The sequence below is a fragment of the Globicephala melas genome, chromosome 3 (genome assembly GCF_963455315.2).
Source record: "Globicephala melas chromosome 3, mGloMel1.2, whole genome shotgun sequence".
Taxonomy (NCBI): Eukaryota; Metazoa; Chordata; class Mammalia; order Artiodactyla; family Delphinidae; genus Globicephala; species Globicephala melas.
The window spans coordinates 59,153,785-59,175,587 of NC_083316.1; the positions used below are offsets into that span (position 1 = coordinate 59,153,785).

At 34.0% G+C, this 21,803-nt stretch overlaps 1 protein-coding gene across 4 annotated transcripts in view; it reads left to right on the plus strand.

The window, feature by feature from the left end:
• Nucleotides 1-18,187, plus strand: part of POLK (DNA polymerase kappa) — a 63,073-nt gene extending 44,886 nt beyond the window's left edge. For all 4 annotated transcript variants that reach the window (XM_030845975.3, XM_030845967.3, XM_030845984.3 and 1 more), the window contains 9 exons: nt 1,853-2,092; nt 3,259-3,383; nt 4,701-4,867; nt 7,248-7,280; nt 10,475-10,571; nt 12,940-13,111; nt 14,805-15,764; nt 16,263-16,305; nt 16,533-18,187. In XM_030845975.3, coding sequence (XP_030701835.1) covers nt 1,853-2,092; nt 3,259-3,383; nt 4,701-4,867; nt 7,248-7,280; nt 10,475-10,571; nt 12,940-13,111; nt 14,805-15,764; nt 16,263-16,305; nt 16,533-16,617 — 1,922 coding nt within the window. In that variant the 3' untranslated portion in view covers nt 16,618-18,187. The remainder of the gene's footprint in view (nt 1-1,852; nt 2,093-3,258; nt 3,384-4,700; nt 4,868-7,247; nt 7,281-10,474; nt 10,572-12,939; nt 13,112-14,804; nt 15,765-16,262; nt 16,306-16,532) is intronic.
• Nucleotides 18,188-21,803: the final 3,616 nt, after the last annotated feature.

Here is a 21,803-nt window from a genome sequence, read left to right on the forward strand (position 1 = left end):
AAAATAATAATTATTATTATTTTATGTTTATTCTCTCATAAATCTAGATGGTGCCAGGCAATGTAAAAAACTAAAATACTGTACCGTATACTTTTTAGCACTTGCCATCCAGATGGGATCTTAATCCTACTGTTTCAAATTATAAGAAACCTTACTTTTATATGCTGATCACCTCAGTTATGAGGCTTATAAAGATATTTCTTTCAGAAAGCAAATAAGAAACCACTTCAGCGGTTGGTTGCATAGCCAGGCCTCGCAGAGAAGTAGACAGATTGAAACGATAACTACACCATTCAGCAGCGGCTCTAAACAATGAACCTGAAAACAGCATGCTTTGCTTTCTGCTGTAGTGTCCTGCTATCAGAGACTCACCTGAGGGCAGTGTGATAGAAGCATGAGGTACAAAACATGGCATAAGGAACTGCAGAAGGAGGTTGTGAACGTGCCTTACGTGGCCTGCAGGTTTTCCGTAGCTCTTTACCTTGACTTTCACACATCTAGTTGGGAAAAAGAGGGTCCAGGTAAATACCATTTCAGCTGTGCCTTAGTCTTAATCCCCCTGAATTGCTCTGCATTTTAAAACCAGATAATGGAAAATGAAAGGAACTAAAGTACATAAATAACGGCTAGTGTAAGTTTGAAAATAAGGCTTGTTTTGTATATGGCCTGGGAATTCAGATTTGGAAAATACCTGTCTGTAACTTAATTCATATTACATACTTAAAAATTTGAAACTAATTAGGTGTCTGTCATTTTATTTATATTATCTTTATAAAATCTCTTGAAAAGGCCATCTTCATTTTTTAAGTATATGTGTCTTGAAACTAGAAATTTAATTTTTGCATCTGTATTTACCTTAATTTGGAAAACATTTATATGTAATAAAATTATGAAGTGGATGAGAAAGCTCTGTTGTTAATCTTAGTTTTTATCAATTTTACACTTCAACTGATTTCTCCTCCATTAAGCCCGGAAAGTAAAGTCTTCAATGGATTTGTTCATAAGGACATTTTTAGTATCTGTATAGATTTAAGTGTATTTCACAGTTCATTTATGAAAAATGCAACTAAAATGAGATAATAACCAGATTAGTTTTTTTACTTTACTTTTTAATATTAATATTAGTTTACTGCCTTTTGATAATAACGAAGGCTTCTCGCTCTTAAACTTGGACCATTGTTAATCTGATTAGACCTTAAGAATTTATATATTTAAAGAAATATAACTTCCAGAAGTAATTTCTATTGATTTCAGATGTGCTCTTAGTAAAAGTGATACTTTATAAACAAACAAGTCAAAATTAAAATCAGCATTTGAAAGAAGAAAATTCAGATTATTTAACATTTGAAAAGTTCTTCCATGAATGAAAAAATTTTTTAGGCTTTTTTCCCCCTCCAAAAGCAAAATTTATCTTTCAGGCATAATTGCTGTATGTTGCTTAACACCTTTTTCCTTATTCCTAAATTCTAATTTAAGAAGGTTCTTCTTTTCCTCTAGAGATGAGTAAAGGAAAAAAACCTTTCATCTTTTTGAGAAAAAAGTACTGTGAATCTAATTCCAATTCTGGGTTTCAATTAATTTCAGTACAAAAATTAGTGAGATTTACATAAGATATTTCGTTTTAAAATGTATACAATGGAAATGGATAATATTTCTTTTAAGAAAAACTTAGAATCAGTGTTTTCTTTGGTAAACAGTTAAAAATATAAATGCTAACATTTCTGACCTTGGTTCTTAGAAAGCAAACTAAACTAGATTTGTTTTGTCTTTAGAAAGACTGTAGGGAAACCTAATTTATGAAGTATGTACTTTTTAAAATGAAGATGAATTACTGTTGCTGTTTATAATTTAGATAAACCAGGAAAGGAAGATAATAAACTGCGTGAGCAGGAACGATCCATCTCTCCTCTACTTTTTGAAGATAGTCCTCCTGATTTGCAGTCCCCAGGAAATCCTTTCCAAGTGAACTTTGAAGAACTGAATAATCTTCAAATACTCCAAAACTCAATTGTTTTTGGAACATCAGCTGAGGAAGTGGTAAAGGAAATTCGTTTCAGAATCGAGCAAAAAACTACACTGACAGCCAGTGCAGGTACTTAAAAGGATATTGATGGTTCCAATAGTTATAATTTTCAGACTAGCTAACATAGTGTAATATTAGTAGTTTCTCACTATAAAGTGTAGAATAACATTTTACTTAGCTGTTTTTTTATTAACTTCTGACAATATACCTATTCAGAATACTGTGAACCTATAGGTAAATTGGAATTAAGCACAAAAACCCATGTGTCCAAAGCAAAAACTTATCATAAAGCTCATGTAGCGATCTTTTTTGAAACACAAAATATATTTTAATTGGTTTGGGACATAATACTTTGTTTTCCCTTTGAAGACTTACAGTGCAAGAGAGACCACAGATGTCCACACAAAATATGGATTAGACAGGAAAAAACACCAACTAGCAACATAGCAATCTAGGATCATCTGGTGAAGGGAAAAAGAGCTTTACATATGCCAATAACTCATGAGGGTATCACTGTGTCTTAGCATAGAAACTGATATTCATGAGGACCCTAGATTATCTTAAGAAAGCCATATTATGATTGGGTTAGTCTTTTCTTCCTATGCCAAAGCCTGAAAATAAGTAATAAATTTTAGAAAAATGTGTATAAAAATTGAACTATTTGATGATCATAGTTGAATATACCTATTTCAAGTTATCTTAATCATTAAGACACCTAGAAATTATAAAACACCTCTCTGAAAAGGGGTAATTTGCTTTGTGAGTAGCATAAAAAGGATACACGCATTTCATTATCATTGTTTTAAACATACTGGAAACAGAATCTTTGATTTTTTTTTTTTCTTTATGTGGATAATCTATACAGGAGACCTTTTCAAAGAGTAAACATCCATCCTAAATTATATTCTCCATCTTTTCTGTAAGACAGCCCTGTATTCCTACTAAATATAGTAAGTAAACTAATAATATCACTTAAACTCAGAAATTACTCTTAGACTTTAAAATACCATGGAAATTTAAATATTCCTCATTTCTGCTGCCACAATAACTAATACAATTCCTTTTCCTAAAACCATAGCAAGCCCTGGGGAGATAGATAGTAATCAAGTGTTATTTTTAAAGTAGCATTCCACATTTCAGATTTTTGCATTTAATATTTTTTCTGTGTTGTTATCACATATTTTAAAATCATGCATATCATGTTCTTTGAGTCATCAGAGTGTTCTTCTTTTAAGGCATTGCACCAAATACAATGTTAGCGAAAGTATGCAGTGATAAGAATAAACCAAATGGACAATACCAAATTCTCCCTAATAGACAAGCTGTGATGGACTTCATCAAGGACTTACCCATTAGAAAGGTGAAATTTTATGCAAAATTTGTCATCTATATATATATACTCGGTGTTCTGAAGAAATACTATTTAGGATGATAGTAATCATTCTTTCAGAAACTTTTTAAATTGATAGCTAACAAGCAAGAATGATAATGGATGATTTAATTAGGACTTGAAGAAATCTTTCTATGAAATCCTAAAAGTGAGGTTTAGGAAGCTTGTCTGTTGAAAAGTTTGTTGAAAAGATTTAGAATTTTAATTGTTTTTGACCAGAAAAAAAAACCCCAAATACTTTACCATCTTTAAAATGGTAAAATGATTCCTCAGGGATTATAGAAAGGGTATATTTTATTATTTTTTACAGCTTCTAGATTATTCTGTATATATATGCTTTTTAAAAAATAATAATTGTACTATACACTATTTGACGTTCTAGGGCCTGCTTTCCTGACTCAGCATAATGTGTATTAGTGAATCTAAATAAACATTTTCAACGCTCAGAAGAAAGTCTATATCAAAATATATAATGTATAATGACTACTGAATAGCTTAGTATATATAAAATATAGCTATAAAGCAGTGTTTTCCAATGTATTTTTAAGGTATGAATGGGTGTTCTGTTAAAAAACGTTCTGGGGTCAAAGAACTTTGGAATGTACCACCCTTGGTGGGTCACAAGAGATATTAATTTATTGAAGATTCATAATTCTTACAGTAAAAAAGTTCATTTAAAGTTTGTTTATCCTAGAAACAGACTGATTGTTACAGAGAACAAACTGGTGGTTTCCAGAGGGGAAGGGGTGGGGAGTTGGGCAAAATAGGTAAAGAAGATTAAGAGGTACAAACTTGGAGTCATAAAAAAAAAGTCATGGGATGTAATGTACAGTATAGAGACTATAGTCAGTAATATTATAATAACTTTGTATGGTGACAGATGATTACTAGACTTATTGTGGTAATTGATTCATAACGTATATAAATGTTGAATCACGGTGTTGTACACCTGAAACTAATATAATGTACGTCAACTATACTTCAGTTTTACAAAATTAAAAGGGAATAAAAAGTTGTTTATCCTACCATTCCCCAAGTTTATATGACCGCAGAACTCTTTTTTAAATGCTTTTTAAAAATTCTATGGAATTTAAAATTTTTAATTTTCATAGAACACTAGTTTAGGAAATATAGCCAAAAAGTAACTAAAGCCGTTCTCTTGTGTGACTTTTGAAACTAGGCACATTATTTATACCTTTTATTAGTTATAAAATATATGATGAGATTATAATATCACTTCTTATCTTAATTTCAAAATGTATTAATGATAAGTTGATTCTTTTCTAGGTTTCTGGAATAGGAAAAGTTACAGAGAAAATGTTGAAGGCCCTTGGAATTATTACTTGTACAGAACTATACCAACAGAGGGCATTACTTTCTCTCCTTTTCTCTGAAACATCTTGGCATTATTTCCTTCATATTTCCCTGGGTCTAGGTTCAACACAGCTGGCAAGGTATCTGTATTTATAATTATTCTGCTTTTTTTTAGCATTTGCTGAAATAACAGTTTTCACCATTGAGATAGAGACTACACGGATAACATGTTTTAAATTTCTTTTAGGCTAACTCAATTCAGAATATAATTTTTGAATTAGAGTCAAAAGATTGGTTGTGAGAGAAAAGGAAAAGAGGAATAAAAAATCACTCCTAGGTTGTTGGCTACAACATTTGGATAGAGGGATAAGAGGAATGATGGGTGCTTTCTTTTCTGTACCTGCCTTGTTCTTTGTTCAGAACGTAAGAATATTGGTGATCAGATTGTGGGGGTGAGAAAGATGGCTCATACTGCAGAACTCACCCTTTAAAGCAAGTAGACTTAACGATTCCTTGAAAGCCTTCATGAACTACCTGTATTTCTTCTCTTTTCCAGATTTGTAAATGATTCATTCATTCAGTACTGAGTACTTTGCGTTAGGCACTGTTCTAGGCACTGGGGATAATAGCAGTAAACAAGACAAAGTCCTGCCTTCATGGAGTTTGCAGAGTAGTGTGGGAAATAAAAAGTAACCAAATAAACAAATGGAGAAAGTAAGGCAGAGTGGGGGCACATAGATGTTGACTTGGGGGGTAAGAGATGGGGTTGGCAGCGGTTCTCCAGAGACAGAGACCTGAAGGGGCCAGCCATGCAAAGATCTAAGAGAAGAGGAAACGGCTAGAGGAGAGGGCCTGTGTTTCCTCCCTGCCACTCTTTCATCCAGGTCTTAAAAAGAAGGATCCCAGAGCTAGAAGGGTACACTGTTTAGGGTGGGTGAAAAGAAGGCACTAAAAACAAGAATGAAAATTAACACTGGGCACTATTTTTACGATTTCGTTATCATCTTGTTAGCCTGCCCTCAAAATAACTCTTTTATATTCATATAGTTAAACTAAAGGAAAACAAGAAGATTACTGAGGAGGCATGTAAAATAAGTTTGATTAACCAATTAGACCTGCTATATCTTACAGAGATTGCAAGGCATGTGCTATTATTTTTCTCATCTCTCCATGCTCCTCATTCTTTCAAGTCCAGGTAGCTGACTTTGATCTTGAGTGGATATAATGAAAGATAAGAGAAAGACATCACAGTACTATAAATAATCCAGTACATGAAGGTGATGAGAAATAAAACTTTCTTCTTTAATCCAAAAATTATCCTCTTTTTATTTCCATAGTGCTTGAAAACAATACAGTTTTTAATATAATATAGCACATATTAACCTGTGATAGAGATGCAGGTAATGCTTTTAAGTGAAATTCATAGGTAATTTTTAACCATATAAAATAGCAAACTTACCTTCCCTTCTATCAACATTCTCTGTTTCCTTAATTTGCTTTATTTTTTAATCTGTAGTACTTCTCCCCTTCTAACCTGTTCCATATTTACTGCTATGTTTATTTGTCTCCCTCCACTAAGATATAAGTTTCTTTATAACTATTTTTTTTGACATTTATTTAATTTACTTATTTGGTTGCACTGAGTCTTAGTTGTGGCAGGCGGGCTCCTTTGTTGTGGCTTGCAGGCTCCTTAGTTGTGACATGCGAACTGTTAGTTGTGGCACGCATGTGGGATCTAGTTCCCTGACCAGCGATCGAACCCAGGCCCCCTGCATTGGGAGCGCGGAGTCTTAACCACTGTGCCACCAGGGAAGTCCCTAAAATATAAGTTTCTTAAAGGCAGGCACTTGGTCTGTTTTGTTCATTACTGTTATCTCCAAGGCCTAGAACAGTGCTTGATTCATAATTGGTTTGTGAAATACTAGGAAAATGAATAATCTACATGTCATTTCAGCTTTTTGGTTTTAACTGCTCCTACCAGAGCAGCTAGAATCCAACCAAACTAGGTGGTTCAGATACCTAACCATCATCCTATTGCTGTATGGCAAATTTTAACTGAGCTTCTATAGAGTGGTATAAGTGAATAATAAATAGGCTATTATTAATGTACTAGGCCAAAAACTAGATAATGGATATTAAATTATTTAAAATTTAATTATATCTTATAACTGCAAGCCATTATGCTACTACCTTCTGTTGGTTTTTGTAAGTTGTGATTTTTTATATTCAGACTTTTAATAGAAACAATTTATAATATCATCCTGTTTTCAAATTTGTTGTCTTTGATAGATATAGACTTGATCCATCACACATGTAATTATATTAGCATATCTTTCTACATTCTTTGGTGATAGTTTTATTTTTAGATTAAAAAACTCACTGTGTTGCATGATGTATAACTTTTAATCTAAAACATTGAGATCTCTAAAGGGTAACTGATGTAAAATCATCTTGGTTGACTAAAAGAAATTCAGTCTTCTTTGAGAAAGCAAATAAAAGCTTTTTTTTTTTAATTTCAAGGGATGGAGAGAGGAAAAGCATGAGTGTTGAGAGGTAATGTTTTGTTACTAATTATTCATAATTTGTATTATTTTAAACTAATTTTTAATTTTTAGTAAATTTTCACTGAAATTTAAAAATCTATTTGCAAACCAAGTAACAATTTTCATCAGTTGATACTACTACAGTAAATATTCCAGTGCAATGCTTTATTGTCTTTGCTTGCTGTGCTCTCAATGGGAAAAAATTTAACTGCAGTTATTTTTTTAAATGTTGGTTTTGTTCCTATTCAGTGAAAACCAAGCATTTTAGGATTCTAAATCTTAATTTATAGGCTTATTTATAAGAAAAATTATACTGAGTAGTTATTTGGGAAATTTAAGAAATGATGATGGAAATTCTTCCTGAAGTTCTTCAAATATTGGTGAATAACCATAGACATCAAATAGTAAGATACTGATGAACAAGAGCTTAGAGGTGATCTAGTTCAGTGGTTTACAATCTTGTTTGAAGTCAAATGAAATCTTGATGGAACCTTATTGTTTTGGGAAATATGTCATTGTTTGAAAAGTCCCTCACTTATCTCCTCAAAGAACCAAAGTTCCACTAAGACATTTAAGAACCGCGGACCTAGTATAAGGTTGTGTTCATTTTGCACATATGTTATTCATGATCGGAAAAGCTGAATGACTTTTTTTTAAATTTTATTTATGTTTTATACAGCAGGTTCTTATTAGTTATCTATTTGATACATATTAGTGTATACATGTCAATCCCAATCTCCCAGTTCATCCCACCACCTCCACCACCACCCCTTTTCCCCCTTGGTGTCCATATTTGTTCTCTATTTCTGCCTTGCAAACCAGTTCATCTGTACCATTTTTCTAGATTCCACATATTTGTGTTTATATACAATATTTGTTTTTCTCTTTCTGACTTACTTCACTCTGTGTGACAGTCTCTAGGTCCATCCACATCTCTACAAATGACCCAATTTCATTCCTTTTTATGGCTGAGTAATATTCCATTGTATATATGTACCACATCTTCTTTATCCATTCATTTGTGGATGGGCATTTAGGTTGCTTCCATGACCTGGCTATTGTAAATAGTGCTGCAATGAACATTGGGTTGCATTTGTCTTTTTGAATTATGGTTTTCTCTGGGTATATGCCCAGTAGTGGGATTGCTGGGTCATATGGTAATTCCATTTTTAGTTTTTTAAGGAACCTCCATACGGTTCTCCATAGTGGCTGTATCCATTTACATTCCCACCAACAGTGCAAGGGGGTTCCCTAGAAAAGATGAATGACTTTTACAAGACAACACACTTTATCAGTAAATGACTGATAAAAATTGTTGTTTTAGGCTGTGATTTACATAAAAGCAATCAAAGGAAAAGAGGGGAAAAAAGCATCCAAAAGTGAGATAGTATCGTCCTATTTAATGATTTTTTCTTCTATTTTGTCTTTTGTTATTGAGAACATTGCGTGCTGTACAAGAATATTAATATTAACTAATATTAATATTTCTTAAGAAAGGGCCATCAAACCAATAGAAAAAAGTGACCAAAGATCTAATTAGTTAACAGAAAAGATGGTACAAATGGCTTTATAAACATGTGAAAATAATCTCAGTCTCCGTATAATTTAAGAAATTCAGATTGAAAATTCTCTGAGATAGCATTTTTCACTAATTAAGCTGGCAAAGATGCACACTCTATTGGCAAGACTATGGGAGTGAAAAAGCTATTAAACTCTAAAGGAGGGTGTACTAGTTTCTTATTGGTGGTATAACTAATTACCACAAATTTATTCTCTTACAATTCTGAAGGTCAGCAGTCCTAAAATTAAGGTGTCATCAGGGTTGCATTCCTTCTAGAGGCCCCAGAGGAGAATCCATTTCCTTTCTAAAAGCTTCTAGAGGCTTCTTGCATTCTTTGGCTCACGGCCCCATTCTCTATCTTCCACTCTCACATTTTGTCTTTCTTTGACTCTTACCCTCCTGCCTTCTTCTTACAAGGACCCTTGAGATTACAGTGGACCTACCTGGATAATTCAGGATAATCACCTCATCTTAATTTAACAACATCTGTAAAGTTCATTTCACCATGTAAAGTACTAGATTCTGAGAGATAAGGATTTGAACATCTTCGAGGACCATTATTTTGCCTACCACAGGGGGCAAGCAATTTGGCAGTATCTATCAAGATCACAGATACACATGTACTTTGATCCCACAGTTCTTTTTCTAGGCATACATTCCACTGGTGTAATCACATGTCATTTTACATGTATACATGGTTATGCACTGCATTTTTTTTTGTGATAGCAAAAGATTGGAAATAAGTTTCTACAAATAGAGGATTGGTTAAATGATCTTACATCTTTAAATTAGAATTTATGCTGCCATATATAAATGAAATTATTTATAGGGAACTCTCACCAGGATGAATGAGAAAAGCAAAGTGGTAAATAATGTATCTAATATTCTACTGTTTATATAGGGGAAATGTTTGCTTGTTTGCTTTTATATACATACAGTATTCTAGAGGAATAAATAATGAATAGGAAGCTGGCAATATTGGTTGCCACTAGGGAAGAGAACTGGGTAGCTGGGAATAGTTAGAAGCGGGACTTTTCACTGAATGACTATTCAGGGTTTGCTCGGACTTTTTTACTGGTTACCCCACTCTCTCTTTAGTGTCTTTATGTTAATATGACCTTTCAATACCCTTGTGCAGATGAAGTCACAAGTTCTACATTTAATCTTACCAGCCCTCCATTTCCGGTTGCCTATTAGATGACTTTATGTAGGTGCCACGAACCAACCCCTTAAATCTACTTGAAGATAATTCGCTTACAGAAAATACACATGCAGTAATTGGAATGTTGTTCTCATTTGTACTTTCTTAAGATAATCCTCTGTAGCAGAGTCTGTATACATATGTATCCTAATGTTTTGTAAGTTTTGAGGGCATTATCCTTATATGTTGGTGACTTTAATCATCTTTTAAAACATATTGTAGAGAGCAAAAGCACCTTTGCTAATCAGTTTAGCTATAAACAATCTCCCATTATTTAAGAAGATCTTGGATGTTTTTACTTAATCATATCTTAGTTCATCTGAAAACTTTGTACTGTAGAAAATATAACTTAATGCTAGGCCATTTACATGTACTATATCATTTCTAAAGTATACTGAATTGTAGTTTACTTTGTGCACCAAAATCATTCTTGCCTTTCTAGGACATTCAGTGAGATAAGTAAAGCAGAAGAACAGTACAGCTTGTGCCAAGAACTTTGCAGTGAACTTGCTCAAGACCTGCAGAAAGAAGGACTTAAGGTACTTCATTTTTATGCAGTGTTCTTAGTTTTCTAAATTTTTAATAATAAAAAGCTACCTTAAATTTTTAATAATAAAAAGCTACCTTAAACCAAGAGTTAGATTTTGCATTTAAATACAAATTGGGATGTGTCAGAAAAGAGAATTCTTGTCTTCAATAGAGACAATTTGAATTCTGACCCTTATCTGAGGCCTATGATGAGGTCATTTTATGAGAAGCAACTTATGAGGTTGGAGTGACTCCAGTATAATTCCAGAGAAGCTTATATTACCTTGGGAGTACATTTGAATAAGTTCAAAATCAGAGTTATATTGGCAGTAAAGAATAAGGGATAGGGAAGGATTTCCCTAGAACTGTGCTTGTTATAAATGCCTTTCCAATTATCCTTTAATGTCATTGTCAGGTAGACAGTGACCTTCTGGAATAGGCATTTTGTTTCAAGGCCTTAATCCAGGTTGCTTAACACATTGAGAACAAAACCTGGAAGGCTTTGAACTTTGTATTGTATAATCTTCACTCACAACAATCCATGTTTAGTATTTTTCCAACATTCTCAAAACAGAGGTAGGGTTATTACAAAGTATAATACAAAAGCAGTAAAAAGTTATTACAAAGAAAGGGATATCTGATGAATATTTTCTTATAATCCTTCTCTTTTATACCTTAAATATATAGAGAGTTCTTTTTTTAAATTTTTTAAATAAACTTTTAATTTTAGAATCATTTCAGATTTATAGAATAGGTACAAGGATATTATCAAGATTTCCAGTATACCCAGTTTCCCTCATTATTAACATCTTATATTATCATAGTACATTTGCAAAACTAAGAAACTGACACTAACACATTTCTGTTAACTAAATCCAGACAGTATTTTTGTTTTACCTGTTTTTTTCCATTCATGTCCTTCTTCTCTTTGTTCCAGGGTTCAGTCCAGGGAACCACATTGCATTTAGTTTTCATATCTTCCCAGTTTCCTCCAGTCTGTGACAGTTTCTCCGTATTTCCTTGTTTTTCATGACCTTGACAGTCTTGAGGGATACTAGCCAGGTATACTGCAGAATGTCTTCCAATCTGGGTTTGTCTGATGATTTTCTTATGATTAGACCAGGGTTATAGGTTTTTAGAAAGAATACCACAGAAATGAAGTATCCTTCTCATCACATCCCATCAAGGTATATGATAGCCACATGATATCACAGGTGAGAATAACCATCCTCACTTGGTTAAAGTAGTGTTTGCTAGGCTTCTCCACTGTGAAATTACTACTTTTCCCTCTCCATAGTCTATTCTTTGGAAGTGAGTCAATAAGCCTAACCTACTCTCACAACCTCCAGGAGGTAGCAAAATATACAAAACAAAATTTACTGTTTTAACTTTCTAAGTATACATTTTAGTGGCATTAAGTACATTCAGATTGTACAACCATCAACACTTTTGATCTCCAGAACTTTTTCATTATCCCAAAGTGAAACTGTATCCATTAAGCAATAACTGTAAAGGAGTTCTAACACGTAAATTTAACATAATATCTGGCATATAGTAGGCACACAATAAGTGTGAGCTGTCCAGAAGATCTTTTCAATGAGGTCCCTTCAGAAAGATTTTTTTTCCCTATCTTTTTAGGTACTGAATTAACCTCAAAAAAGGATTCAGTAAAAAGAAAAGTAATCAGTTAACTTTGCCCTTTATATAAAAGTCTTTTATAAAAAGTCAGTTGGGGAGGGAAGTAATAATTACTGACTAAAATGGGATTTTTAGATTACTTATGAATTTCAGTTATTCTTTATGACAATTTTCATTATGGTTTTTTATTTTGTAATTGTAATAGTTAATATTTATTGCCGTTTAATATACATCAGGCACTGTTTTAGGGTCTTTATTTAATGAATGTTGATCTTTAACATTGAATGATCTCAACCCCAAAGAATTAAAATTGTAAGTTTAGTGTTTTGTCGTTATAAGACCTGTCAACTAGTGTGTCATTGGAGTTCTTCCTTCCTAGAAATTTCTCTTATATAGAAACTATTATATGATGCAGTTAACAAACATAGGGAAGGGAGTGTGGATACAAAAACTCTATGATCAGCCCCTAGACCATTATAGATTGAGTCATTATTTTATAACATAAGCCAAAATTGTGTTTTTGCTGTCTTTCATTACTGTTTTGTTTAGGCACAGTGGGTAGGGCAACAACTCCTCCTCCTCCTACAAAAGCTCCACATTACCATGTTTTTTTGTAAATAATTGATTATACTTCCGTACTCTGTGTACACAAGAGACCTTTCTGAATTTTTCTATCCTGTAAAATAACTTTTTTATGGAAGTTAAAGAGCCATATATAATAATGTATTCTGTTTGTTACAGGGTAGAACTGTTACCATTAAGCTAAAGAATGTGAATTTTGAAGTAAAAACTCGTGCATCTACAGTTTCATCTGTTGTTTCTACTGCAGAAGAAATATTTGCTATTGCTAAAGAATTGCTAAGAACAGAAATTGATGCTGATTTTCCACATCCCTTGAGATTAAGACTTATGGGTATGACTTTTCTTTACTTGTTTTTCCTTAAATCTGCTAGACTTTTCCATAGAATCAACTTGGGAAATATTCTCACCTCTATTTTATTTCTTAAACATGTTTAGGAAGTTGTACTTATGCTACTGCCATTTTTCTTGATTCTTAGGACCTGATGCATGTGAAGCCACGATCATTAGTTTAATTCCAGTAAGAACCAGTTAAAGTCTTTCTTTTCCTTACTACTTACTGAAATCCTTGGGGTTAGGTATCTTTCAAAATTTTAAACTTTTCAGATTTTAGAAAGCAAATTCACTGCATGTTGAGTATATTATATAATACTCCTTTGGGATCTGAAGCAGCACTTCATGATCAAACACATTATTATTTCTGTAGGAAAACAAAAAAATATTCACACTGAGTTGTAAAGACTCTAAATGGTCTGACACCAATCTTGTCATCAATTACCATCTGTTGCTTACAATTTTCAGAGCTTTTTGGATTTCAGAATTACAGATAAGGGATTGTGGCACTATAAAACCACATTTCTAGCCATCACGTGGTAAAAAAAGATAAACAAACCATGTTTCCAAAGTGAACGAGTGAGAGAATGTTTATGGATAAGCACTCCAAATGCCAGTTTTACTGCTAAGGATGGGTCATTAGCCATACTTTCACATATGAAAAATAGCACACACTGAAGTCAATTTGAATAAAGTATGTTAACTAAAAGAGCTAAAGAGTGGATGTTAATAGCAGCTTTATTTATAATTGCCAAAACTTGGAAGCAGCCAAGATGTCCTCCAGTAGTAGGTGAATGGAAATTGTGGTACATCTAGACAACAGAATATTATTCAGCACATAAAAGAAATGAGCTATTGGAGTAGAGGGCGGGGGAGAAGAAAAGAAATGAGCTGTCAAGCCATGAAAAGACATGGAGGAAACTTATATATTATTAACTGAAAGAAGCCAATCTGAAAAAGCTACATCCTGTATGATTCCAACATATGACATTCTGGAAAAGGCAAAACCACGGAGATACTAAAAAGATCAGTGGTTGTCAGGGGTGGGGGGAGGGAGGAATAGGCAGAGCACAGAGGATTTTTAGGGCAGTGAAACTATTCTGTATGATGCTATAATGGTGGATACATGTCATTGTACATTTGTCAAAACCCATAGAATGTACATCAAGAGTGAACCCTAATGTAAACTATGAACTTTGAGTAATAATGTCATGTCAGTATAGATTCATTGATTGTAACAAATGTACCACTCTGGTGTAGGATGTTGATAGTGGAGGAGGAGTGCATGTGTGGGGCAGGTAGTATATGGGAACTCTCTGTACTTGCTACTCAACTTTGCTGAGAACCTAAAATTGCTCTAAAAAATAGCGCCATTGCAAAAAAGGGAGCTAAAGAATCTATGCAATTGACTCCAATTAGCTACTCGATATTTAGTGGTATCGTGTCAGGTATTAACTGAAAGACCTATATAATCATGCTAACTCCAGTAGATACTTACTATTTAGTATACCCAGCTTTATGAAGAAAGTTAATTTCTACTCATAATACCACCTTTGAAAAAGCATCCTTTAATTCAGAGAAGACAGTGTTGCTTACTTCTGGCTAAATAGCCTTTTTCATATGTGTTATAATAGTATTATGCAAAATGTCTCTATTGAATTTGAAATGGATTAATTACGGTTGGTTTAATTTAGGGGTGCGACTATCTGGTTTTCCCAATGAAGAGGAGAAGAAATGCCAACAAAGGAGTATTATTGGCTTCTTACAGCCTGGAAACCAAGCCCTGTCAGCCACCAGGTGTACACCAGAGAAAACTGACAAAGATCAGTTTCTAAAACCTCTAGAAATGTCCCATAAGAAGAGTTTCTTTGATAAAAAACGATCTGAAAGGAATTGGAGCTACCAGGACACATTTAAATGTGAAACTGTAGATAAACAAAGTTTACAGACATCACGATTCTTCCAAGTTTTAAAGAAGAGGATGAGTGAGAATTTAGAAACATTGGAGAATTCAGATAACTGCCATATATTTACTTGTCCTGTTTGCTTCAGGGAGCAAGGAAGCATCAGTCTGGAAGCCTTTAATAAACATGTAGATGCGTGTCTTGATGGACCTTCCATCAGTGGAAACTCTAAAATGTCCTCACGTTCACATGCTTCCTCTACAGAAGTGAACGAGAAAGAAAATGTCCATGATTTTGTTTCTGTCTGTGAGAAGCAGGATTGTGAAACTCATCAGAAGAATGCAGAGATCACATCAGTAGATTCTGTAGAGTTGGCAGAGACTACTGGTAATCAATCTAATACAGAAGGTGTAGATGTGCTAAGTAATAAGCACAGTGAAGAGGAATGTTCTAGTCTTCCAAGCAAATCGTTTAATATGGAACACTATCCTCAGAATTGTTGCGCTGTTTCACTGGAAAATGAAGATGTTGCGTCATTAGGAAGGAACGAGCCCCTACAACCTTATTTATATGAAGTGATCAGTGACCAAGTCCTCGTTTGTCCTGTTTGTAACCTAGAACAAAAGACTTCAGATCTTACCCTATTCAATGTGCATGTAGATGTTTGCTTAAATAAAGGCATTATCCAGGAACTGAGAAGAGATAAGGTTAATCCAGTTAACCAACCCAAAGAAAGCACCACAAGTACTGGTGAGTTTACAGTTTACAGTTTACATAGTTCATGTACGCTGCCATTTAGGAAAATGTTACCTTAACGGTGGGTTAGAATTAGCTGAAGACATTAGATTTAAAATTTTGGGAAACCTCTGGTTTGGGCTTGATTTAGCACAGAATGAACTCAATGATTTAGGGAGCTGAGTGATCTAATCAAAACAGAAATTCCTTCAGAGAACACTTGCCAAGGCACAGTGGTAACTTAACTATAATTATATAGCCAAAAAGCCTCTTTAATTTGTTTTTTGGTAGTTCCGACTCTAACCCAACTTCAAAATCAGCTGTAATACTAATGAAACAAGTAAATTACAAAGAAATTATGCTATACATTAGTTTCTGGTATATATAAATTCGAACAATGTAGTACCAAGGAGGTTTTTATTATCTTTAATCAGTCAACCTTAACTCTTCAAATTTTTCGAAAGCTTTTTAATTATTTCATGTTATTCATTGTGGAATTTCTTCCCTCTAAAGATAACTCAGGCAAAGTACAGAAGATTGGAACAAAAGCAAACAGGTATGGCTAATTTGAGTTTTAATAAAGCTGGCTATAAAATTGTTATATTTTGAGGTCTGATTTTTAAGAAATGTTAAAATTTGCTTTTAGAAATCATTAAGTAAAAGTTTTAAAATCAATTATTTGCATAAACAATTTTTTAAATCTCTTCATGCATTTTATTATTTTATGTTTTTTTGTTTTGTAGTTCTTCATGCATTTTAATTGCATGTTCTTTTTTATTCCAGGCCAGGACTGACGACAAAGTACTCGGCATCAAAGAAAACAAAACCAAACAGTCCCAGACACACCCTTGATATATTTTTTAAATGAACTTTGAACATTTTATCATTAATTTTTGATTGAAACTTGTTATTTTATAATCAATGAATGTATTCTTCCTCATTCCAGGCTTACAGATTCATTGAGTGAAAGGCAAGTGCAATAAGCCCTCCCCAAATGACATTTCCTTTATATGAATTTGGAATATATACTAATTTACTTCTGTATATTTTTTTGATAACAATGAGAATTCCACTTCCATTATACTTCAATTGGAAATCAGTTCTGTTAGAGACAATTTTAAAATGAGAAGTTAGGAATGGGATCAGGAAGTGATTTCCTTCTTTATTATGTTTTATAGTGAATATAAAAACTTACATTTATAAGGGCTCTCAGAAGTTCAGATAAACCTACTTTAGCATAAGAATTTTTCAGCACTTAACCACTTTGTTGGCACTGGACTGCTATGTTTGATCTTAGTATCTTCTACAACTTTGTATAATTATATTTTAGCTCCTAGTATCTTCAGATACCTCATGAACATTCATAATTAATACTTATCTTAAGTTCTATGAAGAGTATTAGCTTAGCAGAACTAGCATGAGTGGTTTTGTTACCTTCAGGAAAATAATGTCACAGTATTATTTGCTGTGTTAAAAGAATTTTTGTTTAAAATATGATTATTCATTTGATTTTTTTAATTTAAAATTTCTTTAATGAATAAGCACTTGGTTCACTTTAAAAAAATATTTAGTCTAAGATTCAAGGTAATTATTTTCTTATCTAAGACTTTTAAATAGCAATATTTCATTTCTTGGCAGTTATATTTGTACTTTACACAAATCTGTAAAAAAAGGATAAATTGTACACTCACTTCATTTTTATTATGACCTTCTGGAGAAGAATGTGCAATTCAAAAGATTAATGTGTGTTAAAACACCTCATTTATCTTAGTTATATTTCTATCATGTTTTCATTAATATTCGCGAAAGAAGACAGCTTAACAGTAGTTAGCTTAAGTAGTTGTTCCAAATATTTTTGTGCTATCAATAGAGGAGTTTTTATCAAAAAAACAATTATTTAATTGAAACATGAAGATGGAACCCATTTTCTATTACTGCTTTAAGGAACTGAATCTTTTGTTCTCATATTTTTGTTTCTTTTCATATTTTATAGCTCGTTACCTAAATGTATAAAGACAATGTTTTAGGAGTAGCGTAAATTAGAATCTCGCACAACCTTTGGCCAAAGTGGTAATTTGACTTTAAATTACTAGATGGATTAAAATTAGGCTTAATGTTTATTAACATACCAATTTCATGCCTAATATTATTATACGCTATGCTTAATACCTAGTTGTAGAGCTACACTTCTTGATTGTGTGATTTACTTACATTAATTCTCTACAAAATTAAGTTCAATGAAGCACTGATTTAATGTATTGAAAAGTAGATGGAACCATATTTGTTCTTTTCTATTCTATTTTGTTTCAAGTTCATTTTTATTGTGTTTTCAACATTAGAGTGAATACTAAATTATTTTCACTTAGATGATTCATTTAATTGAATGTTATCATTTAGTAATATTTAATAAAAATTTAAAATGAAATTTTAAATGTTTAATCTTTAGCCAGTAGAAATGGTTTCCTTACTTTTCCACTCTTTTCCCACCTCTGTTGCTTTCACTCTTATTTTCTTTGCCCAGAATTTTCTCCACATCCTTTTCTGTTTTGTCTAATAATCCAACTCATTTTCTTTTTATTATAATTTTGTTTGGGGGCATTAAAAGAAAATACAACGAAACCACAAAGAATAAGCACCTATAATCTTACCTATTTAGAGAGTCAGAATATAGGGAACCACCTGGGAGAACATATTTGCAACACATATAATTGGCAAAATACTAGTATCCAGTATATATATAATCCAGAATATATAAATGATTCCTATGAATCATTAAGGAAAAGACAGACAGCCAGTAGAAATTTGGACAAGTCTTTAGATGGCACTTTACATAGAAAAAAATCCAAATGGCCAAGAAACATGAAAACATCCTCAGCCATTTTAGTAATAAGGAAATGAAAAAAAAAAAAAAAACCACAAAGAGTTATTGTAATACCTTTCCCAGATTCACAAAATGAAAGGATCCAATGATATTAAGTTTCGGTGATGATATGGAACAATATGAACTCTTATTTGAAAACAATCTCTTTGGAAAACGGTTTGTCCTCCTTCAGTAACTCTGAAGATGTGCACACTCAACACCCCAGCAACTGCACTCCTAAATATACGCCTTTGCTGGTTATCTTCCATTTGCCCTCCTGATTTTACTCTGTGCCCTCCACCCTGCTTTAAGTTCAGTGAGGCATCATGGCAGTGGGCAGCCACTGCAGAACGTTTCAGGGAGGAAAGAAGATGAAGTTGTTTATTTATTCCCTCATATACCTTTATGAAGAATCATGTCAAGCTAGCTAAGTCCCCTGACGAAAGGTCACAACTTCTTCATATGTCATTTTCTGCTCTCTCTCCAGGTTCTGATAATCCTTTCCTTGCCCTCACCCCCTCATCCTAGGGGTGGCAACAGAGCCTTGCCCTTACTAGCCCTGAGGTGCTGCCCTATCTTTTGTGGTTTCCCCACACCCTGCCCACACCTTTGTAAATGGTCCCTTTCTTAAAAGTCATCTCAAAATACAATTTTTTTCCTGCCAGAGCCATAACTGATACAATGTCTTGGGAAAACTAGTGAACATGTTTTTTAGAAAGCATGTGCAAGAATGCACATAGCAGCACTGTAATAGCCAAAAAGTGGAAATCAAATATTCAGCACTGGTAGAATGGTTAGATTCTACCATTGTGTATTCATGTAGATTCAAACAGTAGAGTTCTACACAGTGGTGAAAATGAAGGAAATAGCTAATCAGAAGGTGGATGAATATCACAAACATAATGTGGAGCAAAAGAAGCAAATCATAGAAGGATGCCATCGGCATGATTCCATTTATATAGTTCAAAACAGTGTATATTGCTTTAAGGATGTATTCATATGAGATCAAATTATTAAGAGAAGCAAGTATATTATTGTCCCCAAAGTTAGAATAATGACTTCCTCTGTGGGGAGGAAAGGGAATGTGATTGAGAAATGGCACAGGGAGCTGTTGGGATGCTGACAGTCTTCTGTTGTCTTGGGTGGTGACTGCATGGATGTTTATTTTAAAAATACTATTTAAACTATATGTATGTATTTTATAGATTCTTGTTCATATGTGACCTATATCACGATAAAAAGTAACACAAAAAAAAATGGCAGGAACCGCTTTCCTTAGTAAGGTGATGTTCTCCTTCATCTCTGCAGGCTACTAGCTTCAACAGAGAAAAAGTACATTTCTCTCTGCTAGGACTTTGCTGATGAACACAGCAAGAAAGAGTCATCCCATGACAACATTTTGAGTTTTTCTCCTAATGTTTCCCCTAATGCTACAGCCTCAATCAGCATTTGGTCTGCTCTCCAAAGTCAAATTGCCAAAGTTGACAATTTGACCAAATATTTTATCATCTCCAAACAAGTCACCAGCTTCCCAACCTGTGATATATATCGCCACTCCTCAAAGCCCCTCCCTCAAACACTAAGCCAATTCTGTATATTAGATTTTGTTATTTTCAGCACTCTTTCTGTATCACTGCTTTCTGTATCACTTCAGAATTTTACTTAAGCTGTGAATTACAGAGACCCAATCAGTGTCTTAAAAAAAAAAAAATCAGTTCTAGTGTTCCCACAAAACACAAATTTCATTGGTTAACTTTGGCTCGATAGTTCAAAGATGGGTTCACAGTCTGATTTTCTTGGCCTCACATGGCCAACTTCTGGCCGCAAGATGGATGGACTTTTCTATATCCAGACTTACACATGAGTTCCAGGTAGGAAGATGAGGAAGTAAAAAGGACAAAAGGGCAAGTCTGCCCCATTTTAAAGAGCTTTCTTGGAAGCCCCACATAACAATTTCCACTTCCATCTCATTGACCAAACAGTGTCATGTGGCTTCCCCATATTAAAGGGAACCTGGAAGTGTAGTTTTTAGCTGGCTACGTTGCTACACCCAAACAAAATCAGGTTCTGTTAGTAAATTGTGCCTCACCTATTAAAAAATAACTATATAACTTTATTGTCAGATGATGTGTTTGTCTACATTTTTTAAAATCTACATTTAGGACTTCCCTGGTGGTTCAGTGGTTAAGAGTCGTGCTCCCACTGCAGGGAGCACAGGTTCAATCCCTGGTCAGGGAAGATCCCACATGCTGTGCAGCGCAGCCAAAAAAAAAAAAAAAAATCTACATTTAATTAAAAAGTTCAATAAGGTTATGGCTACAAAATCAATGTACAAAATCAGTAGCATTCCTGTACAACAGTAATAACCAATTAGAAAATATAAAAATCTCTTTCATGACAACAATCTATAAGGGACCTAAAGGGGCAGCGGGTTGTGGGGGGCGGGGCGGGTATCTATCAAAATAGGTGCAAGGGGCTTCCCTGGTGGTGCAGTGGTTGAGAGTCCGCCTGCCGATGCAGGGGACGTGGGTTCGTGCCCCGGTCCGGGAAGATCCCACATGCCGCGAAGCGGCTGGGCCAGTGAGCTATGTCCGCTGAGCCTGCGTGTCCGGAGCCTGTGCTCCGCAACGGGAGAGGCCACAAGAGTGAGAGGCCCGCATACCGCAAAAAAAATAAAAATAAAAAAAATAAGTGCAAGTACTTAGGAACTACAAAATATTATTGAAAGACAAGCAGTCTGAGTAAATTAAAAGAATAATCCTATTTATGAATAGGAAGAATAACTATCTTAAAGATAACTCTTGGGCTTCCCTGGTGGCGCGGTGGTTGCGAGTCCACCTGCCGATGCAGGGGACATGGGTTCGTGCCGCGGGCTCGGAAGATCCCACATGCCACGGAGTGGCTGGGCCCGTGAGCCATGGCCGCTGAGCCTGCGCGTCCGGAGCCTGTGATCCGAAACGGGAGAGGCCACAGCAGTGAGAGGCCCGCGTACCGCAAAAAAAAAAAAAAAGATAACTCTTCTCCCCTAATTATTCTATAAGTTCAATAAAATTCAAAACAAAACTTATCATGGTTTTTCTTGGAAGTTGTTTGAGTCTTACTTTATTCTAAAGAAAATTCTGGAAGCCCATTTAAAAATGATTCAATACTTAAGTTCCGATAGTGTTGGTTATCAAGCAAACCTCGACACTTCT